At 38.7% G+C, this 25,015-nt stretch overlaps 1 protein-coding gene across 1 annotated transcript in view; it reads right to left on the bottom strand.

Moving 5' to 3' along the window:
- Nucleotides 1-6,665: 6,665 nt before the first annotated feature.
- The window catches only part of opcml (opioid binding protein/cell adhesion molecule-like), a gene marked incomplete at its 5' end in the record, with an annotated part of 280,443 nt that continues 262,093 nt past the window's right edge, over nt 6,666-25,015 (bottom strand). The window contains 4 exons of the mRNA XM_083926783.1: nt 6,666-6,960; nt 7,409-7,560; nt 8,606-8,726; nt 9,346-9,483. Of these exons, the coding sequence (XP_083782909.1) occupies nt 6,860-6,960; nt 7,409-7,560; nt 8,606-8,726; nt 9,346-9,483 (512 nt within the window). The 3' untranslated portion in view covers nt 6,666-6,859. The remainder of the gene's footprint in view (nt 6,961-7,408; nt 7,561-8,605; nt 8,727-9,345; nt 9,484-25,015) is intronic.

The raw sequence follows: 25,015 nt of genomic DNA, 5'->3' as shown, positions 1-25,015 counted from the left end.
AGGATAGGTTTTACGGTGAGCTATCAGAAATTAAACTTATCATTGACCCTAATGAAAATTTTTTACAAGACTTAGATTGAATCTAAAAGCTTCTCAAAAGGGTATTATTTTATTATATTAGACTGGTTATAGAGGTTATTATCTAAAGCAAAAGCAAAAATCACTTTTGTTCCCTTTGATCTGTGCAAAACACACAAAAAGAAACAATAGAGTTATATATCTTAATTGGAACAGTGTTGGTTCACCATGCTGTGAGACCACAGTTAGGTAAGCATGTCAGGCTCATCAGGCCGTCAAGAACCTTTTCAGAAGACAAGTTTGTTTAACTTCATCTAGATGGAATGAAACTTCATTAATCTGAAACTGATTTCATTATGAAAATAAAACAACACTAAACACTTAACATTTTTAAAGAAAGGAAATACACACTAGTGGCTTATACGTTTTGGAATTTGTAAGAAAAGTATTCATACACACAAAACCTTGAGGCAAGAGTTTGCATTAATGTCTCACAGATATGTCACTAGAGTGCATCTCCTGCCAGTCATTCAAAGACACAAAGAGGTAACAGGCAGCTTGACTGACACCACAGTTACCAAACTTACCCTCTTTTTTCAGCTTTGCTCTGATAACACAATGTCGGGGTTCAGGATGTAACGCATACTGATGTCATTGTGCTTAGACTGTTTGAATCCCTTTCAGTTCTTTTACTGAATATTCCTGTTTAATGGTGTGCCAAGGTAGTTTTGACAGAGTCATAGGATAACAGATTTCCTCATTCTGGTAAGATTTAATGAAGATCTTTTATTATATTGGACTGGTTAGACTAACACTCGTGTTTTTTTTAGCTAGGCTATGATCTCTGTTAGACGGTGTGTGTGTGTGTGTGTGTGTGTGTGTGTGGGGGTATCTGGCAATCACTGTGGTGCAGTGTTAATATATTATGATGATAGCCCCAGGGAAGAAGCTGTTCTGAACCTGCTGGTCTAAGAACGAAGGGACCTGTAGCACCGCCTGGATGGGAGATAGGTAAACAATCTGTGGTTTGGGTGAGAATAGTCCTTGATGATGATGCGGAGGACAGTGAGGAACCAATGATGCGTCGGGCATTTTTCACCACCCTCTTCAGTGCTTTCTGGACAGAGATAGAGCATTTGCTATAGCAAAACTGTGATACAGTTAGTGAGGTTGCTCTCGATGGTGCAGCGGTAGAAGTTCACCAGAATCTGAGGAGACGGATGGAACTGTTTAAGTCAATTGCAGTGAAGCTATTGCATGTTGCTGAAGGAGGTTCACATCAACATTTGCATTCACCCTGCCATTTAGCTTTACAAGGGGCCCAACTCTTGCTGCAGAAAACATCCTTCAAACCATAACATGACATTGCTAAAGTTCAATTTATTTTGGTCTGATGGGAAACATTTAGTTTGCCGTCGGACTGGGAATGACTGAACCTACATTGTCTAAAGGAGTCAGTTAAATTTGGAGGTGGAAGTGTCAGAGTCCAGATCTAAACCCCGTGGAGAATCTCTGGAAAATCCTTGGCAACAAAGTAATGTCTAAGTAACCCACTCCAGTTACTGAACTGTGGAAGAGACTGAGTCAGAATGGACCAAGATCAAACCAGAGCAGTAAGAGAAACTAGTGATGTCATGTGGGTGCAGATGTGCTGAAGTCATTCAAAGCTGTGGCCTCTACACTTCCTGTTCATTTTTTAATCCTAGAAGAAAACATTGTTGAAATCCTCTCTTCTGACACAATGGTTACTGTGATTACAATGATGATAGTGTCCATGCACCAAGCTTCGTTAAAATAAATGCACAGTCCCCCACCTCTGGTCTACCAATCTATTGTTCTGGAACATCGTTGTTGAGCCATGTTTCCGTGAAAATCATGATGTTACACTCATTAATCCAATTGTGGGTGGTAGTCCGCCTACACAGTTTGTTTACGTTTGCAGCGCCGTCTGTGGGAGCTTCTGGTCCGCTGAGCTGGATTGGTATGCTCCTCTGTTCTGGCTAGTTCAGGAGCAAGACAGAGTTCTCTGAAAAAAGCTGTCAAAGTTGAGGGAACAGATGTTCAGAAGTTTCTGTTGGCTATGCGCTTTGTTCACAAAACTGTTCTGAGTGAAAAGACTTTAAACAGATAAGCAAATTACTGTAAAAATGCAGATTCTGGTGAGACACAGGGGGACGCGGTGTACACGCGCCGCCATCCAAATGTAGTGTAGTGAAGTGTAATGAGTGTTGTGAAGCCATAACCATCTTGGCACTGCCTGACATCCACTTACTCCTGGCTAAATCAGAAATGGGCAAAGAGGTGGATGGTGGATGGACCTCAGGGGGGCTAAATGAATCCTATCCTAACCGCCATCCCATTCTCAATCCCAGGATGACGAATACCACCGTTTTATCACAGCCCTCTGCGTTTGGTACAAGGGCCTTTCAACTGTGTGAACCCATCCATCGTGATAGTAGATGCTCAGAACAAATGCTCAAGGATGAATACCTTCAAACTTACCTTATGGAGGCAGGTTGGGGTGATGGATGGGTCAAACAAACACTGGACTTAGGAGTCCACCATTTGTGTCCCGTTCATATCCTGTCACTAGTTATGTTGCAAATTATTTAACATCACCCACAATCTCTTCCTAACACTAACCAAGTGGACTTATTGGCATAACCTAACCACATAATTTTATGTGAGATCACAACGTAAACTATGTGTTCCCGCTGTTTAAAACATTGACCAGGAGCATCATGATTTTGATGCACAGGGCTACCCTGTGTAGCGACTGGGACGATCATGCGTTTTGCATGCAGGGCTATCCACAACATTGACAAGTGATGCTAAATGGCCTGACAAAGTGCCAGTACGTGACAAGTTGGGATGAGAACGGGTTGTCTATGCTCTCCATTGGACCACACCCATTTCCATTGCTGCCCATTGTGGATTACACAATTGCTTTAATTTAGTCTGTTACCTTTATCAATCTATTTGTTTTAGCTTATTTAATATTTTTTGTAAGCATACTTTGGTCAATAATTTTTTTTGTTCTTTATGAATAAATTCAATCCTACTGACTCAACTCAAACATTAACAGAAATGGAGCAACACTGGCATTCATATGGAGTTGTAAGTCCAATATTCACTCTCTTTCTAGCTCTGGAAGTTTTTACTCAACAGCAACTCCTGAAAAAAATGCTATAGTGTGTTGTTTGGTTCTTAGCGGGGTGGGTTTATAAGAGCCTTTTTGATACTAAAACAATAAAGCTGCAAGAGGCTAAAATACTGTGATGTGAAAGAAACTCTGATCAATAATGTGGCTTTATCACTATGAGTAACACATTTCACATAACATGATGTAATTTGATTGGTTATACTAGTGCAGCTTTAAATAAAAAAACAACAACTAAAGAGTGACTGTAATGTATGGCGTTATAGTCAGAAGAAATGATTGGCAACTTGAGTTTACATTTAACCAGTTTATGGACATTTTTGCAATCTCTCAATTAAATGATATGATGACTATATACCACAATAGTAACTACCCTACGCTGAATGCCCAGTAAGGTCAGAAAACATATCAAACAGGTCAACAATGCAGCCATAAATGAGATCATACATTGTAAAATCAACAGTTGTGAAGCGAAAGAAAACATTGTAAATGACACGAGTTACACTGTAGTTCATGGTGCTATAAGCAAAAATACACCTTAAGTAAATTCCAGTATCACTTCTCTTTTAATGAGGAATTTAAACAAATGGATTTCAATTTATTGACATCAATAGTTTTCATGTTAATCGGGGATAGAAAGAGTTACAATAACCCTTAACTTCAGTTAAGCAGACATCTAAATCCCACCTGTCTGTGTCTTTTGGAAACCCACAAAAGGTGAAATCACATCCTGTGACATAGTCTGCATCTGACTGGTTCACCATCGTAACAAGCACATAACTTAACATGTGAGTACAACAAAAGCATTCCCACACACATCATCTCATCCTTGTTGTTTTGTCTTCAACACACTTCTTACTCATATATATGCACAGGAGTGAACTGGACAATAGCAGAACATCACATCATCAATCACTTGTGCTTTAAGTATATTCTCATCACTAGAAATTTCTGTTCAAGAGACACTAAAAAGTGTCCCTTGAAAATGCATCCAAATTGAGCACAGAACACAACAATCACTTCTGCAGTCTTAAGAACACCATCTGCTGTTGATCTAAGGGCGAACCAGGTTAAAAGCACACATTCACAACACCGGAAAAAAGTTCCAGAGCAGCTTTGCGGGACATTCAGCATCAAGTGGACACTCTGCTATCATGTTTATGAAAGATTCTAGCTTGTGTCTATCTGTGGCTTGGATGCGGACAAGACCTGTGTGCCAGCTTTGTGGTTGAAAATGTCAACAACCCAGGTGTATTTAAAGTGAAGGATTTGAAAAATCAGCTTCTCTCTACTTCACATTAATAAACCTCTATCGTTATATTATTAAATATGTGACAATGATTGTGAATTAAGGGATCATACCACCGTTTTTGTTCATCTTAATCTATTATTATACTAAAATCAACCGACAGATTTATGCTTGAGATACAAGTAAGTAATCAATCCCAAATGCACAAAATGTCTGTTTTATTGTTGTTGAAGTCAAGTGGTAATGTAAGGCATACTTTGGATTTGCATTCCCACACATATTATGTATTATAAACTCAACAACAATAAAAAGCATATGTTTTTTTATAGCAAAGTCACCAGTGATGGAAGAAGTATTCAGATCATTTACTAAAGTGAAAGTATGAATACCACACTGTGAAAATACTCCACTACAAGTTAAAGTCCTTCCTTAAGTAAAAGAATGCAAGTATCATCAGCAGAATAAAGTACTTCAGGTAAATGTATGTATCGAATGTTGATTCTGGATGAAAATTCCTGCTGTGGATGTTTGAGGCTGAGCTTATTTTAACTTTTGTATATACTGTTGGGTAGGTTAATCTACAACGTTGCATTCTATTCTATCATATCATCATACTGTATGTTTGTAGCATGACTGTCCTGTGAGAACCACATATCTCCAAAATGTTTCATTACAAAGCAGAAAACCTCTATGTTTTCAGCTTTGTGATAATACGCTTTCCAGTTGATTCAACAGGCTTTTTAAAGACTTTACCTAATCTATCATATCTCAAGAGGTAAGGTCATTTTCTCAGCACATAAAGGAACACTTCATCCTTCAGTTCATCACAAACATTCAACATCAACACAGCTGGAGATAGATGGGTTTCACTGAACAGGAAGGGGATTAAAAACTGTCATCTGAAAAGTAACTAAAGCTGTAGTGGAGTAAAAAGTACAATATTTACCTGTGTAGTGTCATACAATTATACAGTTGCATAAAATGAAAATACTCAAGTAGAGTACCTTGAACTTGTACTTAAGTATATTATTTGAGTAAATGTTACATTCCACCACTGCAAGTCACTGTATATGCTTTCACATATGACGGAAAAAATAACGAGCACAAATTAAGTAATCTAAAACTCTGGTGCTTTTAATATATAATATAAAACTTGCAAAAACACTGGCATGGTCTTTTACGTATCTGTGCTCACTTTTTGATGGTGACTGTTCAGAGACATTTAGGGTTTGTATAGGATATGTACTTTTTGGAAATAGAAACATGTGATATATGGATACAAATAAAAAGCCTCCGTTGCATAAAAGCCCACCAGTCAACCAAAGGAGCTTGGAAATCACTATGGCTGCCTGAGAAACTTAAAGGCTATTTATTAAATATAATGGGATTTTTGACCATTTTTCAACTTTAAAACTTGATTTTAAAAGCCAGAAATATCATCTGTAGGTTTTAGAATTTTTTTTAATTCATTAACAGCAGCACTTATTAGGACGTAAGTTCAGTGCCACGTCGTTGATTAGACCACCCTCTACCCTGATGCTTAAATGATGCCATCTGCGCTATCTGCAGGTTATCTGCTTCAGCTCTGAGCATTTAATTCAATTTGTCACTGCACAGAACGAAGCCGAACACTGACCAAAAACACTTCTGTCCTAAATGACACTTCACTTAAATGTGTGATAATCTTATTTCAGATGTTCAGTAGCCAGTGTGAATATGCCGCGAAGCTGCTATGACACTGTGATTAGGTGTTTCAAAAATGCCATCTCGTAAGTGTACGCGTTTTGAAAAACAACAGTGCAGTGTTTGTCTGTACACATTTGTACATTTTTTACACACACTAGAATAGAAATAAAAAATGATGCACTATGCTGTAGGACTTTGCCTGAGAAATCATGGTGTACTATTTATTATTCTGAACTGTTTATCACGAAGGATCTGTTACTCTGCTTTGCATACAACTGTAAAAATACAGTAAAATTCCACAATCACATTGCATTTTTTCCTTTTTTGTCATTTACTTAAAAAAAATTAATGGTATTGTACAGATATTGAACAGGACATGACACAATAATAATAATCTGAATGTACACTTCAGTATTGGGCAATAAACAGTCAACTATCAACAGTTACATGTATTTTTTTCTTTTTCCCTTTTCACATACAAAAAGGTCTGGGGAGACACAAACTCTGTAGTTTTACCATCATCAAATTAGTGCATGATTCAATTTTTTTCCTTTCCCCGGACTGATGTCTCTTACTCTTGGCGAGCCAACAGAGAACAGACTCTGATGCAAAGCCGGAAAGAAAAAGAAAGAAAACTAAGGGTGAACCGCTGGCACTCTTAAATTTCCATTCTTCTTAAAGGACTAATAGCCTGTTCTTGATGCTCAATGCTGAGAGAAGCTTAAAGGTCGACGTCACGTTTCACATCAGAACTTCAGCAGGTAGAAGGAGGTTACTGTCAGCAGCAGGCATACAGAGAAACGGGGCAACACAGCGGCCCCATTCACATCATGCATCGCACCAGGACCTGCAGGAAAAAACACAATAGTCCATCATAAGGATGAACACACCTTGAAGTTCAAATCAATGCTGAAACTAGAGCTTTGCTTTGTTAACTGGTATTCAGATGTTCATGTGGATGTGGAACATCAACTCAGCCAAATAAGGACTTTACATCTGTGCTGCAATTACCATGGAAACTAGTGAATGGTGAAAATGAAAAGGTAAAGTTGCAAATTACATAATGTGGGTGACCTTCATGTCAGGATTTTATGTATGTGCGCAGAAGCCAGCATACAAAAAAAGTAACCAATAAAAATAGTCCACGTGAAAATAAATTATAATAATTTAAAAAAGGAATGGATGGATGGATGGATAGATAGATCCACAAATAAACAATTAATCATAACAAATTAAAACACTTTCATTCACATCAGTTTGCTTTTTTAATATAAAATCAGTACTTATATTCTTACCATAAAGGATTATGCTAGCATTAGTGATTCCCATGGTGTTCACAGCAACACAAGTGTAGTTTCCATAGTCTTCTTCCGAGACATTGAAAAAGACGAGCATCGACTGTTTACCATGATTCTCTATCTTAACCCCATTTAGTCCATTGAAGAGCCTGTAACAAAGAGCAGAGCAGTTGTAAAGACTTTGTGCTGTTACTGATGAGAGAGGCCATGCATCTGTTTGCTTAGTCCTTTTTACAAATGTTCACAATCCAGTAAACCTTCCATTTAGTATTACATGTCAGAGCAATGCGATTGAGTCCGTATCTTCATATACATACCTAGGATTCTTGATTGATAATTCTCTCTCTTTTAAGCCTCACATTCAGCAAAACAAAAAGGCATCTCAATGAGGCCTTTCCTGGTTAAATAATTAATAAAAATAATTCTCTACTTAAAATTTAGAGTTGCATACAATTATAAGTAAACTTACAATGCAAGCTATAACTATAAATGCAGTGTACTGCCTTATTGAAGTGACTGTATGTATTTGTGCACTTCACCCTTCTGTACACAACAACTTTCCTTCTGATTCACACATTGCATCTCCCATTTCATTGGATTTTTTCATGTTTGCAAATGCCAGGCATTTATCAGCATCCTCTATATTTTTGTTCTTGAGAAATGATTTTGTCTTGTAGAGACTGATGAGCATTTCTGCTGTCACTGTCAGGGACCATTTAACAGTGCAACATAGCCTGTGTTTACATCAGCTTACCAGCTCTGGCCTGATCATAAACATTGTCCCAGTCTCATGCCTTCTCTTGGAAATATATTATACTATAATATCCAATATATTCAGCATTCAGTATCCAATAGAAATAATAATAGTTGCCTTTGGTGTCCATGTGCCCTGCTTTGCAAATAATTTGACTTATTTTATCTTTTTTTTAGGGTGAGGGCTTATTCATTTTCATAATGTGATTTTTATGATATACTGTATATGCCAATTGAGAGAAGATGCATAACTTGTAACTTTAAAAGAAAGCCCAGGTTTTAAACAAGGATGTGTGTAAAAAGTAATCACTTATCAACAAAGACGAAGTAGTCTGGTTTATTTAAACTAAAGTAAGTCCACACTCTGCAGCACAATGGCTGTGTGTACTAACTCCATACAATTCCAAGCCAGTAGAAATCACAGAGTTTGGAAGAACTTGCCTGCGGTCTTCTTTGTACCACTCAAAATCTGCCCTCGGGACGGCAGAGGCTTCACATTGCAGGACTCCTTTTTGTCCAACCGCAGTACCCGTACTCCTCGCTTTAGAAATGAAGGGAGGATCTATAAAATAAAGTGAAATAAGTTTTTTAATGGAATAATATACAGAACATAACTACATTGCTTGGTGTTTTGGCTGCTTCATATGTGCATACATGTGTAGCTAATTGTCAGCCTTTTACATGTCTGGCAGCTCGTTAACAATTAGCAGGTATCTATGGAAGAAGCCTTGATATTATCAGACTACAATAACCATAGCTGATGGTTGAGAGATAGGTGCAAATGCCAAGTCAACAAATAATTGTGTGCTAAAAGCAGCTCCTAATCTGTGAAACATATATAGTATAAATAGTTTCACATATTTCACTAACTTTAGCGGTTGAAGATGAGTGATGATGAGTGGTGGGTTAACTGTAAACTGCCAGAAAACGAGGAGGATATACCCAATATACGTGAGTAAACCCTCCAATACACCAATTCAATTCAATTTAATTCAAATTTGTTCATAGAGTCAAATCAAAGGGCACTTTCCATATAAAGTAGGCAACTCTGATTAATAAAAGGAAACAATGTTGTTTTCTCGTGATAACAATTGAAAATAATTGAAAGGTCCCTATATCTGTCCTCATCATTGTGTCCCCTTATATGTTTCTACCATGAATGTGATAGTTTGGGCTCTTACAGTTGACTGTGACTTGCACTGTCCTCACATCAGGGCTTGAAATGTCATTAGAAGCAATGCATTCATACGATCCTGACTGCTCTTTGGTGACGGCTGTCAGCTCCAGATGTTCCCCCTCCGTCACAAATTTATGAGTGCCTGTGGAGAAGGAAAGACACAGGAAGAAATGCATTAGAAATGCATACTGTACTGACCTTGATAGAATCTCCACCTCTTAAATGCATATCTCTGTTGTAGATATTGAATTGCATTACAGCAGCAACAGCAGTGACTAAGACCAAGGGCTTTTGCTTGGGAATGAGAACAGGCTGGTTGACAAGACCAGCCATTACATAAGTGGTTTGTTTAGCCTGCTTAGCAGTACATTGGATATGTAGTGCAGTGCATGATGTAATTACTTCATTACTTCAGTCTGTTTTTAAGCTACACTAGCCACATGTCAATACCAGATAGTCGGTAACTGAAAAATCTCAACTATTGGATGAATTGCCATAGATCTTGGTACATACAGTGCTATGCAAAAGATTTAGGCAAGTGTGAAAAAAAATGATGTAAACTAAGAACGCTTTCAAAATATTATAAATGATAATTGTTTATTTTTTATCAATTTACAAAATACAAAGTGAGCGAACAAAAGAAAAATCTAAATCAAATGAATATTTGGTGTTACTGCCCTTTGCCTTCAAATCAGTATTAATTCTTCTGGGTACACTGGGTCAGGTGTATGATCAACCAATTATACCAAACAGGTGCTAATAAACATCAATTTCACCTGTAGGCTGAAACAGTCATTTAATGAAACACAAACAGCTGTGTAGGAAGCTTCAAACTGTCTGAGGAACAGCCAAACTCTGGTACGAAGGTGAGATTGTGGAAGACAGTTTGTTGTCACAGGTCATAGACCATGGGCCTGTTTCACAAAGCAGGTTTAGTGAAAACTCTGAGTCTGTTAACCCTGAAATGAGGGAAACTGAGTTTTCCGTTTCACAAAGGGAGGTAACTCAAACCAGAGAAAGAGGGGTAACTCTAGCCTGTTTCACAAAGAGGGGTAACTTAAACTCTCGGTCAGTTACCATGGTAACATGCTCTCTGAAACTAACCTGGTCCCGACCAGGTTTTTCTCAGAAAACCTTGAGTTTCTCTCTGTCTCCGCCCTCTTTCAGCCACACACGGTGTTTCATTTCCTCATTCATTCAGTCAGCATGCAAGTTTTGGCGTAGTATAGTCCCGTCTGGGTACCGTTTCATATCAGAGCAGATATTCTGTGTTGCGCTGCGTTTTTTTGCAAAAGGGAGTTTTTTTTATACAACGTATGAAAATCAGTCAGTAGGCCTATATAGAAGTTATATTAAGTGGTGACTATTTCACTACCATGGCATGTCCTTTTGATAACGATCCCGTGGATGAAGGTGACGTATTACTGCGCAGAGAATTAAATATTCGTCTGGAGATGATTATCAGACCGCGCATAGACATCTTTAATATACTGCAACCATAATTACAAAATGAATGAAATGGATCTTTTGAGCAAGTTGAATGTATTTGACTCAGCGTTTCCTAAATATAATCCCAGCTTTTCTTGCAATTCATAGGTTCAAAAGTGTGTGCTTTTAATTGGGTTACCGTTATATAAACTACTCCTATAGGTGGAAACAACAGCCTTTTGATCCAGAATATCACCTATAATGCGAGGGGGTGCATTTCACGACAGAGAAACACCGTTTCATGTCACAGTCCATCTCATCCCTCCTTACATTTCCAACATTAACAACCAGTAATGCTCTTATATCACAGCAGATATTGTGTGTTGCGCTGCGTTTTTTGCAAATGGGAGTTTTTTTTGCAACATATAAAACAGCCACTTACGGTAATATTTACTTTACAATGTAAAACATGCTCAAAATGAGGCGTCACCATGAGACAGTGCTGAGGTTTTAACTGTTTGAACAATGTTTTTATGTTTCATCTTAAGCTGCTGCCAAGTGCGCTTCTCCCCCGTGGGAATGCACTTAAATGAAATAAACTAATAGGCTCCCACTCAAGCAGTTTCCCCTGTGATATTATTGTGATTGCAACAGGACTACATTTAAACTTATGCACTGACCAGAGCAGCAATGTTCTCCTGCACCGTCTCCCTCTCTTTTGCTGCTGCAGCGGTGTAAACCTGCTCAAACTCACCGTATGAGCGAATTAATATTTCCAATTCCAGTTGTAGCGTAGCCCTTCGCTTTCCCGTTGCCATGGTGACTCGTCGATTCAGGGCTCCATTGATGCTGTCTTTTTTTACTCGTGGTGCACGCGCTTAACTCCAGGTCAAACTACTCTGAGTTGATCAACCTAACGCAAATCTGCTGTTCTGGAACCGAAAACTCAGAGTTTCCTATCTCAGAGTAGATCAACTCAGAGTTCAGGGTTAAACTCAGAGTTTTTTGAAACTGCTTTGTGAAACGGACCCCTTAGCAAGACTGAGCTCAACAACAAGACACAAGGTAGTTCTACTGCATCAGCAAAGTCTCTCCAAACACAGATTTCAAAGCAGACTGGGTTTTCAAGATGTGCTGTTCAAGCTCTTTTGAAGAAGAACAAAGAAACGGGCAACATTGAGGATCGTAGTTGCAGTGATCGGAACTTAGTGCAGCAGATGAAAGACACAGCAAGCTTATTTCCCTTCAAAATGTGAAGATGTCCAGCAGTACCATCAGCTCAGAACTGTCAGAAACCAGTGGGACCCAGGTCCACCCATCTACTGTCCTAAGGAGTCTGGACAGAAGTGGTCTTCATGGAAGGGTTGCAGCCAAAAAGCCAAACCTCCGACGTGGAAACAAGGTCAAGAGACTCAACTATGCACGAAAACATAGGAACTGGGGTACAGAAAAATGGCAGCAGGGTCTCTGGACTGATGAGTCCAAATTTGAAATATTTGACTGTAGCAGAAGGCAGTTTTATGCAAAAGGGCAGGAGAGCGGTACAATAATGAGTGTCTGCAGGAAACTGTGAAGCATGGTGGAGATTACTTGAAAGTTTGGGGCTGCATTTCTGCAAATGGAGTTGGAGATTTGGTCAGGATTAATGGTGGCCTCAATGATGAGAAATACAGGCAGATACTTATTCATCATGCAACACCATCAGGCAGGTTTTTGATTGGCCCCAAATGTATTCTGCAGCAGGAAAAAGAGCCCAAACATACAGCCAATGTCATTAAGAATATCATCCAGTCTGTCTGGGATCACATGCAGAGACAAAAGGATTTGAGGAAGCCTACATCCACAGAAGATCAGTGATTAGTACTGATGATGATAGATGTTTGGAACAACCTGCAAGCCAAGTTCCTTCAAAAACTGTGTGCAAGTGAGACAAGAAGAATTGATGCTGTTTTGAAGGCAAAGGGTGGTCACACCAAATATTGATTTGATTTAGATTTCTCTTCTGTTCAGCCACTGCATTTTGATAATTGATGAAAATAAACTATGAACACTTCAGTTTTTGAATGCTTTCTTAGTTTACAGAATTTTTTTCAACCTGCCTAAAACTTTTTGACAGTACTGTACATCCCAAAGGATGAAGCCTATGGACTCATCCTTTACCATTTTCTCTACCACCACTGGTGAGTTTCACTTTTATCAATACTTTGGTTTATCACCTAACACCTGCATAACTGATGACAAATTAAGGCTAATTTTTTGAACTATGATTATCCACTTGTGGCCATGTTGATTTACTGGTCTTAAAGATAGACACTGATGCAGAAGACGTTATACAACTGTTTTAAACAGGCTAAGTGATAATCAAATTACATGTAAACAAAATGGATTGGTACTTTATGACTCTGCTATTCAATGGTATTGTGTACTGGTGATGTTGAAAAAAAAAACAGTCACCCGTTATATAGAGAACTACAACATTAATGTAACTTGCTGATCAAATAAGACATTTTGGATAAAGTAATGAATTTGCAGACACCAGTGGAATCAAAGTTATTTTGATAACATATGAACTGTTAGCTACCTCATCAGTTTATATTATAACATGTTAACCTAACAGATGATTTCTTGTGATTTTCTGCCAAAGATCTTAATTAAAGAAAGTAATTCAAACCAACAGACCCTCGTTGCAGTCTGTCTCTGAATTTGTTCAATGTCTCCAGAGGGCAGACAGCTTAGGGCATGCACTCATTACACACACACACACACACACACACACACACACACACACACACAAAATAAACTAATTGCATCGAAACAAGCCTACTTGAGTAAAAGCACAAATTACTCCTGGTACCAACAATTTTAAAAGCATGTTCTGGTGACAGAGAGACCTTAAACTATTGCTGTGTGGGTGGGAAAATGGATAGGGGCACTAATCCAAATCAGTAGGAATGTCAATCCAGCAATATCTCTACATTAGCATAATACCATTATGTTTTCCAAATCCTCAGCTGCACACACTGTTGCAGCTGGCTGGGGATTCACTGAAAAGGTTGCCGGCTCGGGATAATCAGCTTGTTGCATGTAACCAGGGGAACTGCTAGCACAGGTAATTGAACATTCTCATCATGAATAACTACATTAGGCAGACTGTGGGTGACAAAATGTTGTTGAGTTAGTAGCTTGTACTGTGTGACTGCTTTAATGATGGCCAAGGGTGGAAGAAAGTTTACTGTCAAATTATAATATAATTACCTCATTGACTCTGTAGTACACTGTAGAATTACTTTCTAGATTTCATATACAGTATATTGCATTATCGTTTCTTTATTTTACAATGCCTCAAACCCCTTAAATTGAAACTCTGTCTAAGTTGATGGAATAATACAGAGCTGGGCAGCCCTATACGCTCACTATGCAAGTTGCCTAGGGCTCTGCAAATTAAACAAGGGCCTCGCCTCGTCAGTGTCCGTGAGTGTCAGTGTTTACAACTTTGATGAGAGCATGAAGCACAACTAACCTTCTAGTCACAGGAACTGATGGGAAAAGAGAGAGAGAGTGAAATGCAGGAGCAGCAATCAGGTAAATGTGTTCTCTCCTGTTCTCTCCTCTTTGCTTTAATGTCAGCAAATAACATTAACAGTAGGTTGATGTGAATCTTTCCTTAGTCTGTGTGTCTTCCTAAGCTGGGGCCCGTTTCACAAAGCAGGTTTAGTGAAAACTCTGAGTCTGTTAACCCTGAAATGAGGGAAACGCTGAGTTTTCCGTTTCACAAAGGGAGGTAACTCAAACCAGAGACAGAGGGGTAACTCTAGCCTGTTTCACAAAGAGAGGTAACTTAACCTCTCGGTCAGTTACCATGGTAACATGCTCTCTGAAACTAACCTGGTCGGGACCAGGTTTTTCTCAGAAAACCTTGAGTTTCTCTCTGTCTCCGCCCTCTTTCAGCCAACCACGGTGTTTGATTTCCTCATTCATTCAGTCAGCGGGCGAGTTTTGGCGTAGTATAGTTCCGTCTGTTTTTTTTTAGAAAATCATTGCAAAAATCATTCAGTAGGCCGACATTAGAAGTTATATTCGGTGGCAACTATTTCACTACCATGGCGTGTCCTTTTGATAACGATCCCGTGGATGAAGGTGCAGCATTGCTGCGCAGAGAATTAAATATTCGTCGGGAGATGATTATCAGACCGCGCATAGACGTCCTTAATATACTGCAGCCATAATTACAAAATGAATGAAATGGATCTTTTGAGCAAGTTGAATGTATTTGACTTAGCGTTTCCTACATATAATCCCAGCTTTTCTTGCAATTCATAGGTTCAAAAGTGTGTGTTTTTAATGTGGTTACCTGTATATAAACTACTCCTATAGGTGGAAACAACAGCCTTCTGATCCAGAATATCACCTATAATGCGAGGGGGTGCATTTCACGGCAGGGGGTCTGAATACGGCACAACACCGTTTCGTGTCACAGTCCATCTCATTCGTCCTTACATTTCCAACATTAACAACCAGTTATGCTCTCATATCCCAGCAGATATTGTGTGTTGCGCTGCGTTTTTTGCAAATGGGAGTTTTTTATACAACATATAAAACAGCCACAGCCACTTCATTTAAACTTACGCACTGACCCGAGCAGTAATGTTCTCCCACGCCGTCTCCCTCTCTTTTGCTGCTGCAGCGGTGTTACACTTTCGGTGAAAAACATGCTCAAACTCCCGCATGAGCGAATTAATATTTCCAATTCCAGTAGTTGCGTAGCGCTCCGCTTCCCTGTTGCTATGGTGACTCGTCGAATCAGGGCTCCATTGATGCTGTCTTTTTTTACTTGTGGTGCACGCGCTTAACTTCAGGTCAAACTACTCTGAGTTGATCAAACTAACGCAAATCTGCTGTTCTGGAACCGAAAACTCAGAGTTTCCTATCTCAGAGTAGATCAACTCAGAGTTCAGGGTTAGACTCAGAGTTTTTTGAACCTGCTTTGTGAAACGGACCCCAGGTCTGTATCTTGCTTGCTTGTTTTGTGACTTTGTGACTGGCAAAAAATTATTGTGAAATTCAACTATTTATAACGCTTAATAAACACTATAAACTGCAGCTCGGAAAATATAACACATCAACATGCATTCATATGCATGTGCACAAAATGAAACCTTTGGTTAAAGTTAATCCCAAAGCTGCCAAGGCTTTATATGACTATTTTAAAACATATAGTTGCAGCCATAGCCTAAAAGCTTATGTTTACATTGCATCGCCAAGATTTACTGGAAGACTGGACTTTACCAGGCAGCAGAGCCTAAGCTAAGTGTTGTATTTGATTATGATCATGATCATGACCATGCATTTGGTTGTGTCCGTGCATGTGTGTGTTTCTGTCAACAGCTAATCTTGCATACTACTCGACCTTTCAGCCTATTTTTATGCATATCTGTTTGCTCAATGACCTGTCCTGGTTGTTTATTTTATTCTAAACCTATTCATTAAAAAAAAAAAAAAAAAAAAAAAAATATATATATATATATATATATATATATATTTTAATGACTCTTTCATACCATCATTGACTGCTGACTCCTCACTTCCTTAACCTGCTGGTAGGGGCTGCAAGTGATCAAATACATCTGGCCACAAAAGACTTATAGAAGACTTCTGAGAAGACTTTATAAAATAGAGACTGGTCATGTGTAAATACCAATAAATTAATTTGTGTAATAAACAGATAGTATATACTATGTTTTCATAATAAAAAACCTTCATCCTTAACCTTTAAGTTAAATTCAGTATTTAATAATGTTGATATCCACTTATCTTAAGATTCTATAGAAATATTAAATTGAATAATTATTGTTTGTTTGTACCTCACTCTGTCCTGTATACGTCTATTTACTCTTAGACCAACAAATGGAGCAAACCGTTTTAAAGGAGGGAGGAATGTATTGGGAGCAATGGGGTGTTAGGTGTGACTGGGTGGCAAACAGCAAATAGTTTACATAGATCACAGTCCATAATAATAATAATAATAATAATAATAATAATAATAATAATAATAATAATGTCATCTTAAATTCAGACTAGTAAATCATTTGGGGGATCAAACATGTTTCACCTCAAAGTTTATTCAAACAAACTCAAAGTGGTGGTATTTTGGAATCTGTCTGGTCAAACACCAACAGATGCTTCAAAAAGTAATATGATACCACATTTCAATATTCTCTCCAGTATTCTATTCAATATTTTGCTGGGGTCACAAATCAGCTGCTAAAAAACAAATTAGTTGTTATTAGACAACTGTTTCTTGTGTCCTATTATAAACTTTCAAAACGAATTCAGACAGCCTGAAACTTTATTTGTGTGTGTGTGTGTGTGTGTGTGTGTGTGTGTGTGTGTGTGTGTGTGTGTGTGTGTGTGTGTGTGTGTGTGTGTGTGTGTGTGTGTTTGTGTATGTGTAATGTTTCAGCATTAAAACAGCCATTTCAGGAAAAGGCAGAAACTTGATCAGTGCGCAGCCAGAATACACTACAGAGTACTACAAAAGGTAGACATTAACAGAAAGTATAACATAATGACCAGATATGGTTACAATCTAAGCATGATAATATAAATGTCAGTCTAAATTACCCAGATGAATGAATCGAGAGAAGTCATTATCATCACATATTACTCTGGATGAATGAATATAAAAACAATCACCATCATCATCAACACCCACATCAGTGATCTGCAGCGATGGCCATAATTCCAGCACAACATCAGTGTCAGTACAGCATGACTGAATGACTAATAAGAGAGCCATTAAAGTGCCGGCTGGCAGCCGGCACAAATGAGCGTCTAAAAGCATTCGGTGGAGCACCTCAGCAATCTTAGCTATTAGCTTAAGGAGCTCTACTGCCTCAGCGCCAGTATATGCAGCTTTTTTTAGAAAGATTACTGTACTCCAATTACAAGCAGTGCAATAGAAAATACTAAAGACTGCAGGAAATTACTTGGCACTATGACAGAAAGCAAGCAACAGTTCCTTTTTTAGAAAATGTTTAAATGTAATGATTCAAGCAAACCTTATGGAACATTATGTTTTCAGACACAGACAATGCACACAATAAAACACAAGCTACAGCAGGTGGGACGTGTTGATATAACTGATTTCTTATTCCGAGGTAAATGCAGCCAAACACTCACAGCAAGTAATCAAGAAGAGTACAGTTGCTTAAAAGAATTCCCCAATTTTTAAATGCAATATTTAAAGTCTGTTTCTAGTTATATTGTGGCATAGATTTAGTATGTATTTTATGCTCTGTGGACCAACCAACAATTTTGCAATTTTCTGACGGATCTCAACAATTCTCAGATGGATTACCATAATGCAAAAATAATGCTTAAAACCCCAGACTAGGCCAGAAACTTAGGTGTAGTCATGGACTTAGACCTGGACTTAAACATCGTCACCAGTACAATTACAAAGTCAGCCTACTATCACTTTTAGAATAATGTATATCAAGGATTAAAGTATAAATTCTACATCATTACACTTAAAATTATTCTGTGTGTTCTAATGTTCTTTTCTGGGCAGATAACGCATTGGAGACCTGTTTATGGCAAATGGACTTATAGTTACTGTATTTACTGAACTTACATTTCTTGTCACATTCAGCCATTCACACGGATTGCAGAGACTACCTGCCCATCATCTAATCTAATCATTCAAACTACATTTGCACACGCATGCACGGCATCTGGAGCAATATGAGATTCATGTCTTGCCCAAGGACACTTTAAAATGCAGAGTCGGGGATCGAACCACGATCATCCCAATGGAGGATGACCTGCTTTAACTCTGAAAACATAGAGTCTGGGAAGGAAGGCTACCCCTCTCTGTAGTCCATTAATCACACCATGTAATTCTCAGCATCAATATGGAACAGCAGCATCCTCAAACAAAGGAACAGACAGATACATCTAAGGAATATGAAATTGTCCACCAATTTTAGGGCGATTTTATTTTAACAGAGTGTGTGTGTGTCTGCCCACTGCTGACAATAGGTGTGTGTGTGTATGTGTGTGTGTGTGTGTGTGTGTGTGTGTGTGTGTGCGAGTGTGTGCGTGTGTGCGTGCGTGTGTGTGTGTGTGTGTGTGTGTGTGCGTGCGTGCGCGCGCTGGAGTGGGTTTTTAAAGGCATGTGGGACAGGAACTCACTTGCCCGGAAAGACACTTGAGCACACTTGATGTGAAGCAGTGTGTCTGTGCTGACAGCAGCCAGCAGGTAATTCTAGAGTTTCATGGTTTTCTAACCATTTCAGAGCCCTGTGGTCATTCTCTAAGTTGAATTCTGTACCCAGCAGACGATACTTGAAACAGTCTATGGTCCATTTGATGGCTAGACACTCCAGCTGCCCCGTCGAGCAGGGTGTCTCCCTCAGGACTGGTTTCCTGCTGACACTGACTATTGTCCTTTTCTATTCGCCGTCACCTTGCCGTCACGTCCCAACAATACCTCTGCCTGAGGCATCAGTCTGGGTGTTGAAGGGCACACTAAAGTTTAGTTGCATCTGCCATCATCTTTATCTTTTTTGATGACCTTCTTGGACCACCTTCACTCTCCTTCCACTGCTTCCCCCCGGAGTGAAAACACTGCTATAATATGGAGGCCATTGTGACTATATCCTCTGGCACTGTGTGGTCTCATAGGAGGCAGCTGGGTCCAGGCAATCCTCTTACCACCCCTTCCTCCTGCACCTACACAGGTAACACTTTCCCCAGATTGCACACTATGTCATTTTGTTCCTTCTTTCCATTTTTAATATATACGTGCAGTGTTTGGAGCATTTCCTACACAAAATGTAGAAATAGAGCAGAAGAATAGTGATCACAGTCACAGATGTGACTTTCTGGAGAGAAAAGGCATATCATTGTACTTACAAATAAAGCTGCTTCTGCTGCTGGAGACCCTTGGTCAGCAACAAAACGTGTTCACAAATAGTCTTTTAAACCAGCTCAAAAATAACCAAAATGAAAATCTCTATCTTCAAGGTGATAAACAACCCTTTTCTTTTACATAGACAGAGCCACATAATTGGCAGCATTGATATAGTACAACAGCTTGTGCTGAGACAGTGGATGTGATCAGTCCAGGAGGTGACACCTTAATGACAAGGCAAGATAGTTGTACGGATGCTTGAATAATAATAATAATAATAGTTATTATTATTATTATTATTATTATATTAGTTATAATTATTATTATTATTATTATTATAAAATGTATTTATATGAAGCACATTTCATAAGAAAGTTACAAATGCTTTACAATATGAACAGGACATATTTAAAGCACAAAGAGGATGAAACAAACTAAGAAGAGAAAATAAACACATAATAAAACAGACTTATATGTCATAAAACTTTAATAAACTCGACAAATAGCAATTCTAAAAAAGTGTTTTTTTAAAAGTGATTTAAAGGACAAGACAGACTTGAATGCTATGGTTTCTCTCAGCAATATTATGGATGAAGAGCTATTTAACAAACAACTTTTTATGAGTCTTTTATGAGGGTAGCTACTTGGATGTTACAGCAGTTAGCTTGGGAGTGCCCCAGGGGGAGTTGTCTTGTGCCATTGTTATACACTATTTTCACAAATGATGAAACACTTGTTTTAAATAGGTATCGATGTATGCAGATGATTTACCTATTTATATGTCGTAACCCAAATCTTTTGAGTTAAAAACAACCCTAGAGCTGGAGCACATTTTCACCTGTGTCCTTTTTGTTAGTCTTTCCTATTCCAAAATACATCAAAGTGATCAATAAAGCTGGAACTGGCGGCAAAACAAAGTCCCTGAGTCACTGATTAAAACTGAAGAGTCAGCAAAACCTTCACACCCTTCTCTCAGAGTTCAGATGGACTGAATGGATCTTACACATCACTTCCTTTTACAGTTTCAACAGTTGTGGCATGGACTTCAATATAATGTTGGAATTTGATTGTTTATACCTGATGTCATTTGTATCTATGTGGACGAAGACTGTGTGGGTGGCTGGAGCTCAATAATTGCAGGGATGTACTGGACCATATCCAATATTTTCACAGCAGTGAAACAGTATGTTAAGCATCCTTGGGAGTTCCACAAAACAACAATTGAGTCACACCAGCAGAAACTCAAGATCTGAGATGGTGCCTCCAAGATTTGAGGGAGGGTGCCTGAAGTTGATGCAGGAGGGGGGCACATTTCCAGCCATACTCTGCACTGCCTAGCCACCAGTCTAAAAACAAAGCCTAACTTGATTAGGATAGCTAAGTAAAACAACCAGGATCTTAATGGCAACATACAAATGTGGCTTAAAACTGGGTATTAATATAATTTTTTGACAGAACTTCTGGCAGACAGACACAATGTCAACTCATACGCAAATACATTAACGTCAAGATGTACGGGCTTCCTTAACTAACATTAGCTGGAAGCCATGTTTTCTCTTAGTTTCTCCTCTCCCTTATCCTCTCCTCTGCATGTAGCATCGCCCCTGTGACTAATGCGTTGCCGAATGGACTGGGCACAACATCCATGCCCGTGTCCCATGAGGATCTTACAATTACTGTACTGCTGCAGAGCTGCTGTGATGGCACCAATCCCATAGGGTTGAGTGCAGCCAGTTTTCTGCTGTTTAATTGTTTTTTTGCAATTGTCACACATTCCTGCAAGTCAGTATTCTTGTGAAAATTCAACTTTAAATCAAACTCACAAAAGTTAAACCACTTCTCTTGCCTATCACACCACTTTGGGAGGATTTCTTATCATAAACAAAGAGTCTGTTTTCACCTGTTAAATAACTGTGCTTTGAATAATTCCATAATGTTCCAGCTCTGTCCTGTCAGTTTAGCTCAGTATCCTATTAGACGATGCAACTAGCAATTTATGTCCAGCGTCAGCATTTGGTTACCTGACTCTCGCCAGATGACTTTCATTCCGCCTTGCTCCATAGCAGAGGGACTTCAAAGTCTGCAAAAAATGGCCAATCAGGACCGCCGGGTGGGGTTTTATAGGTGTGACGTAGCAGAGAAGCAACTGTTGTGATTCACACAATGTCGGCTCGCATCGAGGAAGCAGGCGTCAACACGGATGCTGCTGTTTCATCCGTGTTGTCCAATCTAGAGAATATTTCTCCTTTAAAAGAACACCAGAGAACGGCTCCGAAGGCTTTGGTTGGTGGAAACGATGTCACCTGTTCTTTTTGGCTTTTCCCTGCATTGCTCTCATCAGCGTCACAGGTTTGTTTTGATGTGAGTGGTTTAAGTACCACATCATAAAGATGACGGACAAGTGGTCATTATTTTGAAGATGAACTGGCATTCATGTTATATTTATATCCATGTTATAACTATGTTACCTACTGTGCTCACTACATTAATACTATCTATGAGACCAAAACCTTCTATCAGTGTGGATATATTGCATTAACTGATTAAAACATGGACTGACTATAAACTGATTATATTACAAAGCATTTAACAAAACTTATGGAATTTATTTTGCAAGTCATTTGTTTCATTCATTAAAATGGTTTATTTGGATTTTCTTTTGCTTATTTTACTTATAGTAGGTTGACCTGTTAAACAGATGTTCAGTATATAACAGGGTTCTTTATGAATGTATGCGCCTAATGGATAAGCCATTTATCTTGTATTACACTCGCTGCTTCCCAAACATTGGGCTCCAAACCTCCAACCCCTCAGATGTCAATCATAGCCACCACTCACATGGCACTGACCATAGCACATGACCCTGGACACCCCTTAACCCATTTCCCAATCTACTCCCATCTGTTCACATATATAGGACACACAGATGGATCAAAAGTACAAGGGTTGTCCCCTCTGCCATAACAGTTCTGAATACCATAGCTAGCTAATCCCAATATTTCACTATGCATTAGTGTTTTTGTCTGCATGTACGTGATGGTGGAGAATTTGTACTGTATCAACGTTTTGTCATGAACAGGTTCAAAAATATAAAAAGTTTTGCACAAAACTGTCTATGATGTCTTACGAAACGATAAACGGAAGTCGCAAGAGGGTGACCATGGGCCAGTGACGGACGGGACGTGGACCGGAACAGTTGCTTTAGGTCAAGGCACCAAAACTATCGTTACTTGACCGGTTTTAGCCTACAAAAGGTGACATTATGGTTAGGCATTAAACTCACTTGGTAAGGATTAGAAAAAAGTGTTGTGGCCTGGCTAAGTACGTCCGGGACATGAACTGCTACCAGAAGCGAACACCTCTCACCCAGCTAAAACTCTTGTGTTTTGCCATCCTATACTACGTCCCCTACTTTTAAAACGTTGAATACCCACAACATAAATATGTGTAATACACCCAAATGACTGTGCATTACTTTTCATGTTAAATGCATAAATATGAATGAGAACAGCCTTACTCTATACATTTATCTGTACAGCGGAGGCATGCATAATGCACACTGTTGAAGTAAATTTCCTCTCTGGAGTAAAAAAAAAATCAATAAATAAATCTATGATTTATATAGATAGGCTCCAACTGTGATGTAACATTAGATATTGACATTTTGGCTAAACTATACTGGCTACTTAAATATTTATTGTTCCATTGGATCTACTGTCACTGTAACATATCAAATAATTTTAATTATCCATAATACAAATAGCTCTTGAGCCCAGTACAATTTACCAGTATCAAAATATGAAAAATGCTGTGTTAGCACTGTGACAAGATGCATTCATGTGAATTCATGAAATGTAGAAACATATATTTTCACAAAAGATGTGCTGTCAAAGGGAGTGTTTTCCTCTCATGTGTCCTCTGTTCTTAAAACACCCAAGAGCCTGCCATTTGGAAACAAAACTACATATATTGTTGCAGTAAGATGTCTCAACAAGAAGTGTAATAACTAATAGTTCATTTCAAAGCTGTATTTGTCTCAGAAAGCTTATTATATACCTTTGACAGGAAAATGCACAATAACAGCTGTCAAACCATCATTAAATGATCACTCACAGACGTATCACGTCTACAACGTGATACGTCTGTGAGACTGGGCAAAATAAAGTAGGCAGAAGTGTTATTCAAACGAGAAAAAAATGTTAAGGGAATATCTGCTTTCCCTTCAGGTCAGTCGAAGCTTACAAACATTCTGAAATGCTGTATTAATCTTTCACTAAGACTTTATTCTGTCTTTTAACAAACTAGTGTTTATGGATGAGTGTATTTCATTTTGTAACAAAGTGACTGTGTGGTGATGTGCATACATGCAGAATGCTAATTTTTTTTTTTTTTTTTTTTGTTTTGTTGCATTTATTTCGAATATTTCTCCAAAAAATAATACATACATATGTGTACATACACATATATGCACATACATATCTGCAACAGTAATAGCATTCATCATGAAATAAATATTCAAAAAAGGAGTGAGAAGAAGTTAAACTTATAAACTCCCACCCATTATCCTTCTTTAAAACTTACAACAAAAATAGAAATGAGCTTCCTAACCCAACAGATCTCTTATATAAAAAAATAAAATAGAAAACGCTTTGCTGAGTGCTTCTCAAGATGGCGCCGTGCTATTAGCAGCCTATCTTAGCAGCTCCCGGTACTTTGAACTTTTTACTAGGTTTTTATCGTGTTTTTAGCGTATTTCTTCATTTATTATCTGTACCCCGCGCTGTGGATACACGCTGTCCAAACACTGTCCACACATCAAGATGTTTATCCTACAGTTTGGATATCTCTTAGTTAGCTTTTTCGCGACCGCGGCACTACAGACGAAACACCCCGGAGCATTCGTCATCATCACAGGTGACTTCAACCACGTCTCTCTCTCATCCACTCTCCCAACGTTTCACCAGTTTGTCAAATGCACAACAAGGGAGAATAAAACCATAGATCTGCTGTATGCAAACGTTAAAGAGGCATACAGCTCCACTGCCCTCCCTCCCCTGGGAAGGTCAGACCACAACTTTGTCCTGCTCTCCCCATCATACAAACCTGTGGTTCATCAGCAACCAGTGACAGTAAGAACTGTGAGGAAATGGTCTCCTGAGGCCATGGAGCCACTGCAGGGTGCTCTAGAAGCCACTGACTGGGATGCACTCTACAAACCACACGGCGAGGACATTGATGGCATCACTGATTGAGTCTCTGATTACATTGGGTTCTGCATAGACAACACCATCCCCAGTAGAGAGGTCCGCTGCTACCCAAATAACAAACCATG

Source organism: Echiichthys vipera (assembly GCF_963691815.1).
Source record: "Echiichthys vipera genome assembly, chromosome: 14".
Taxonomy (NCBI): Eukaryota; Metazoa; Chordata; class Actinopteri; order Perciformes; family Trachinidae; genus Echiichthys; species Echiichthys vipera.
Note: the sequence above shows the minus strand (reverse complement) of the source record. Positions and strands in the feature narration are given on the sequence as shown.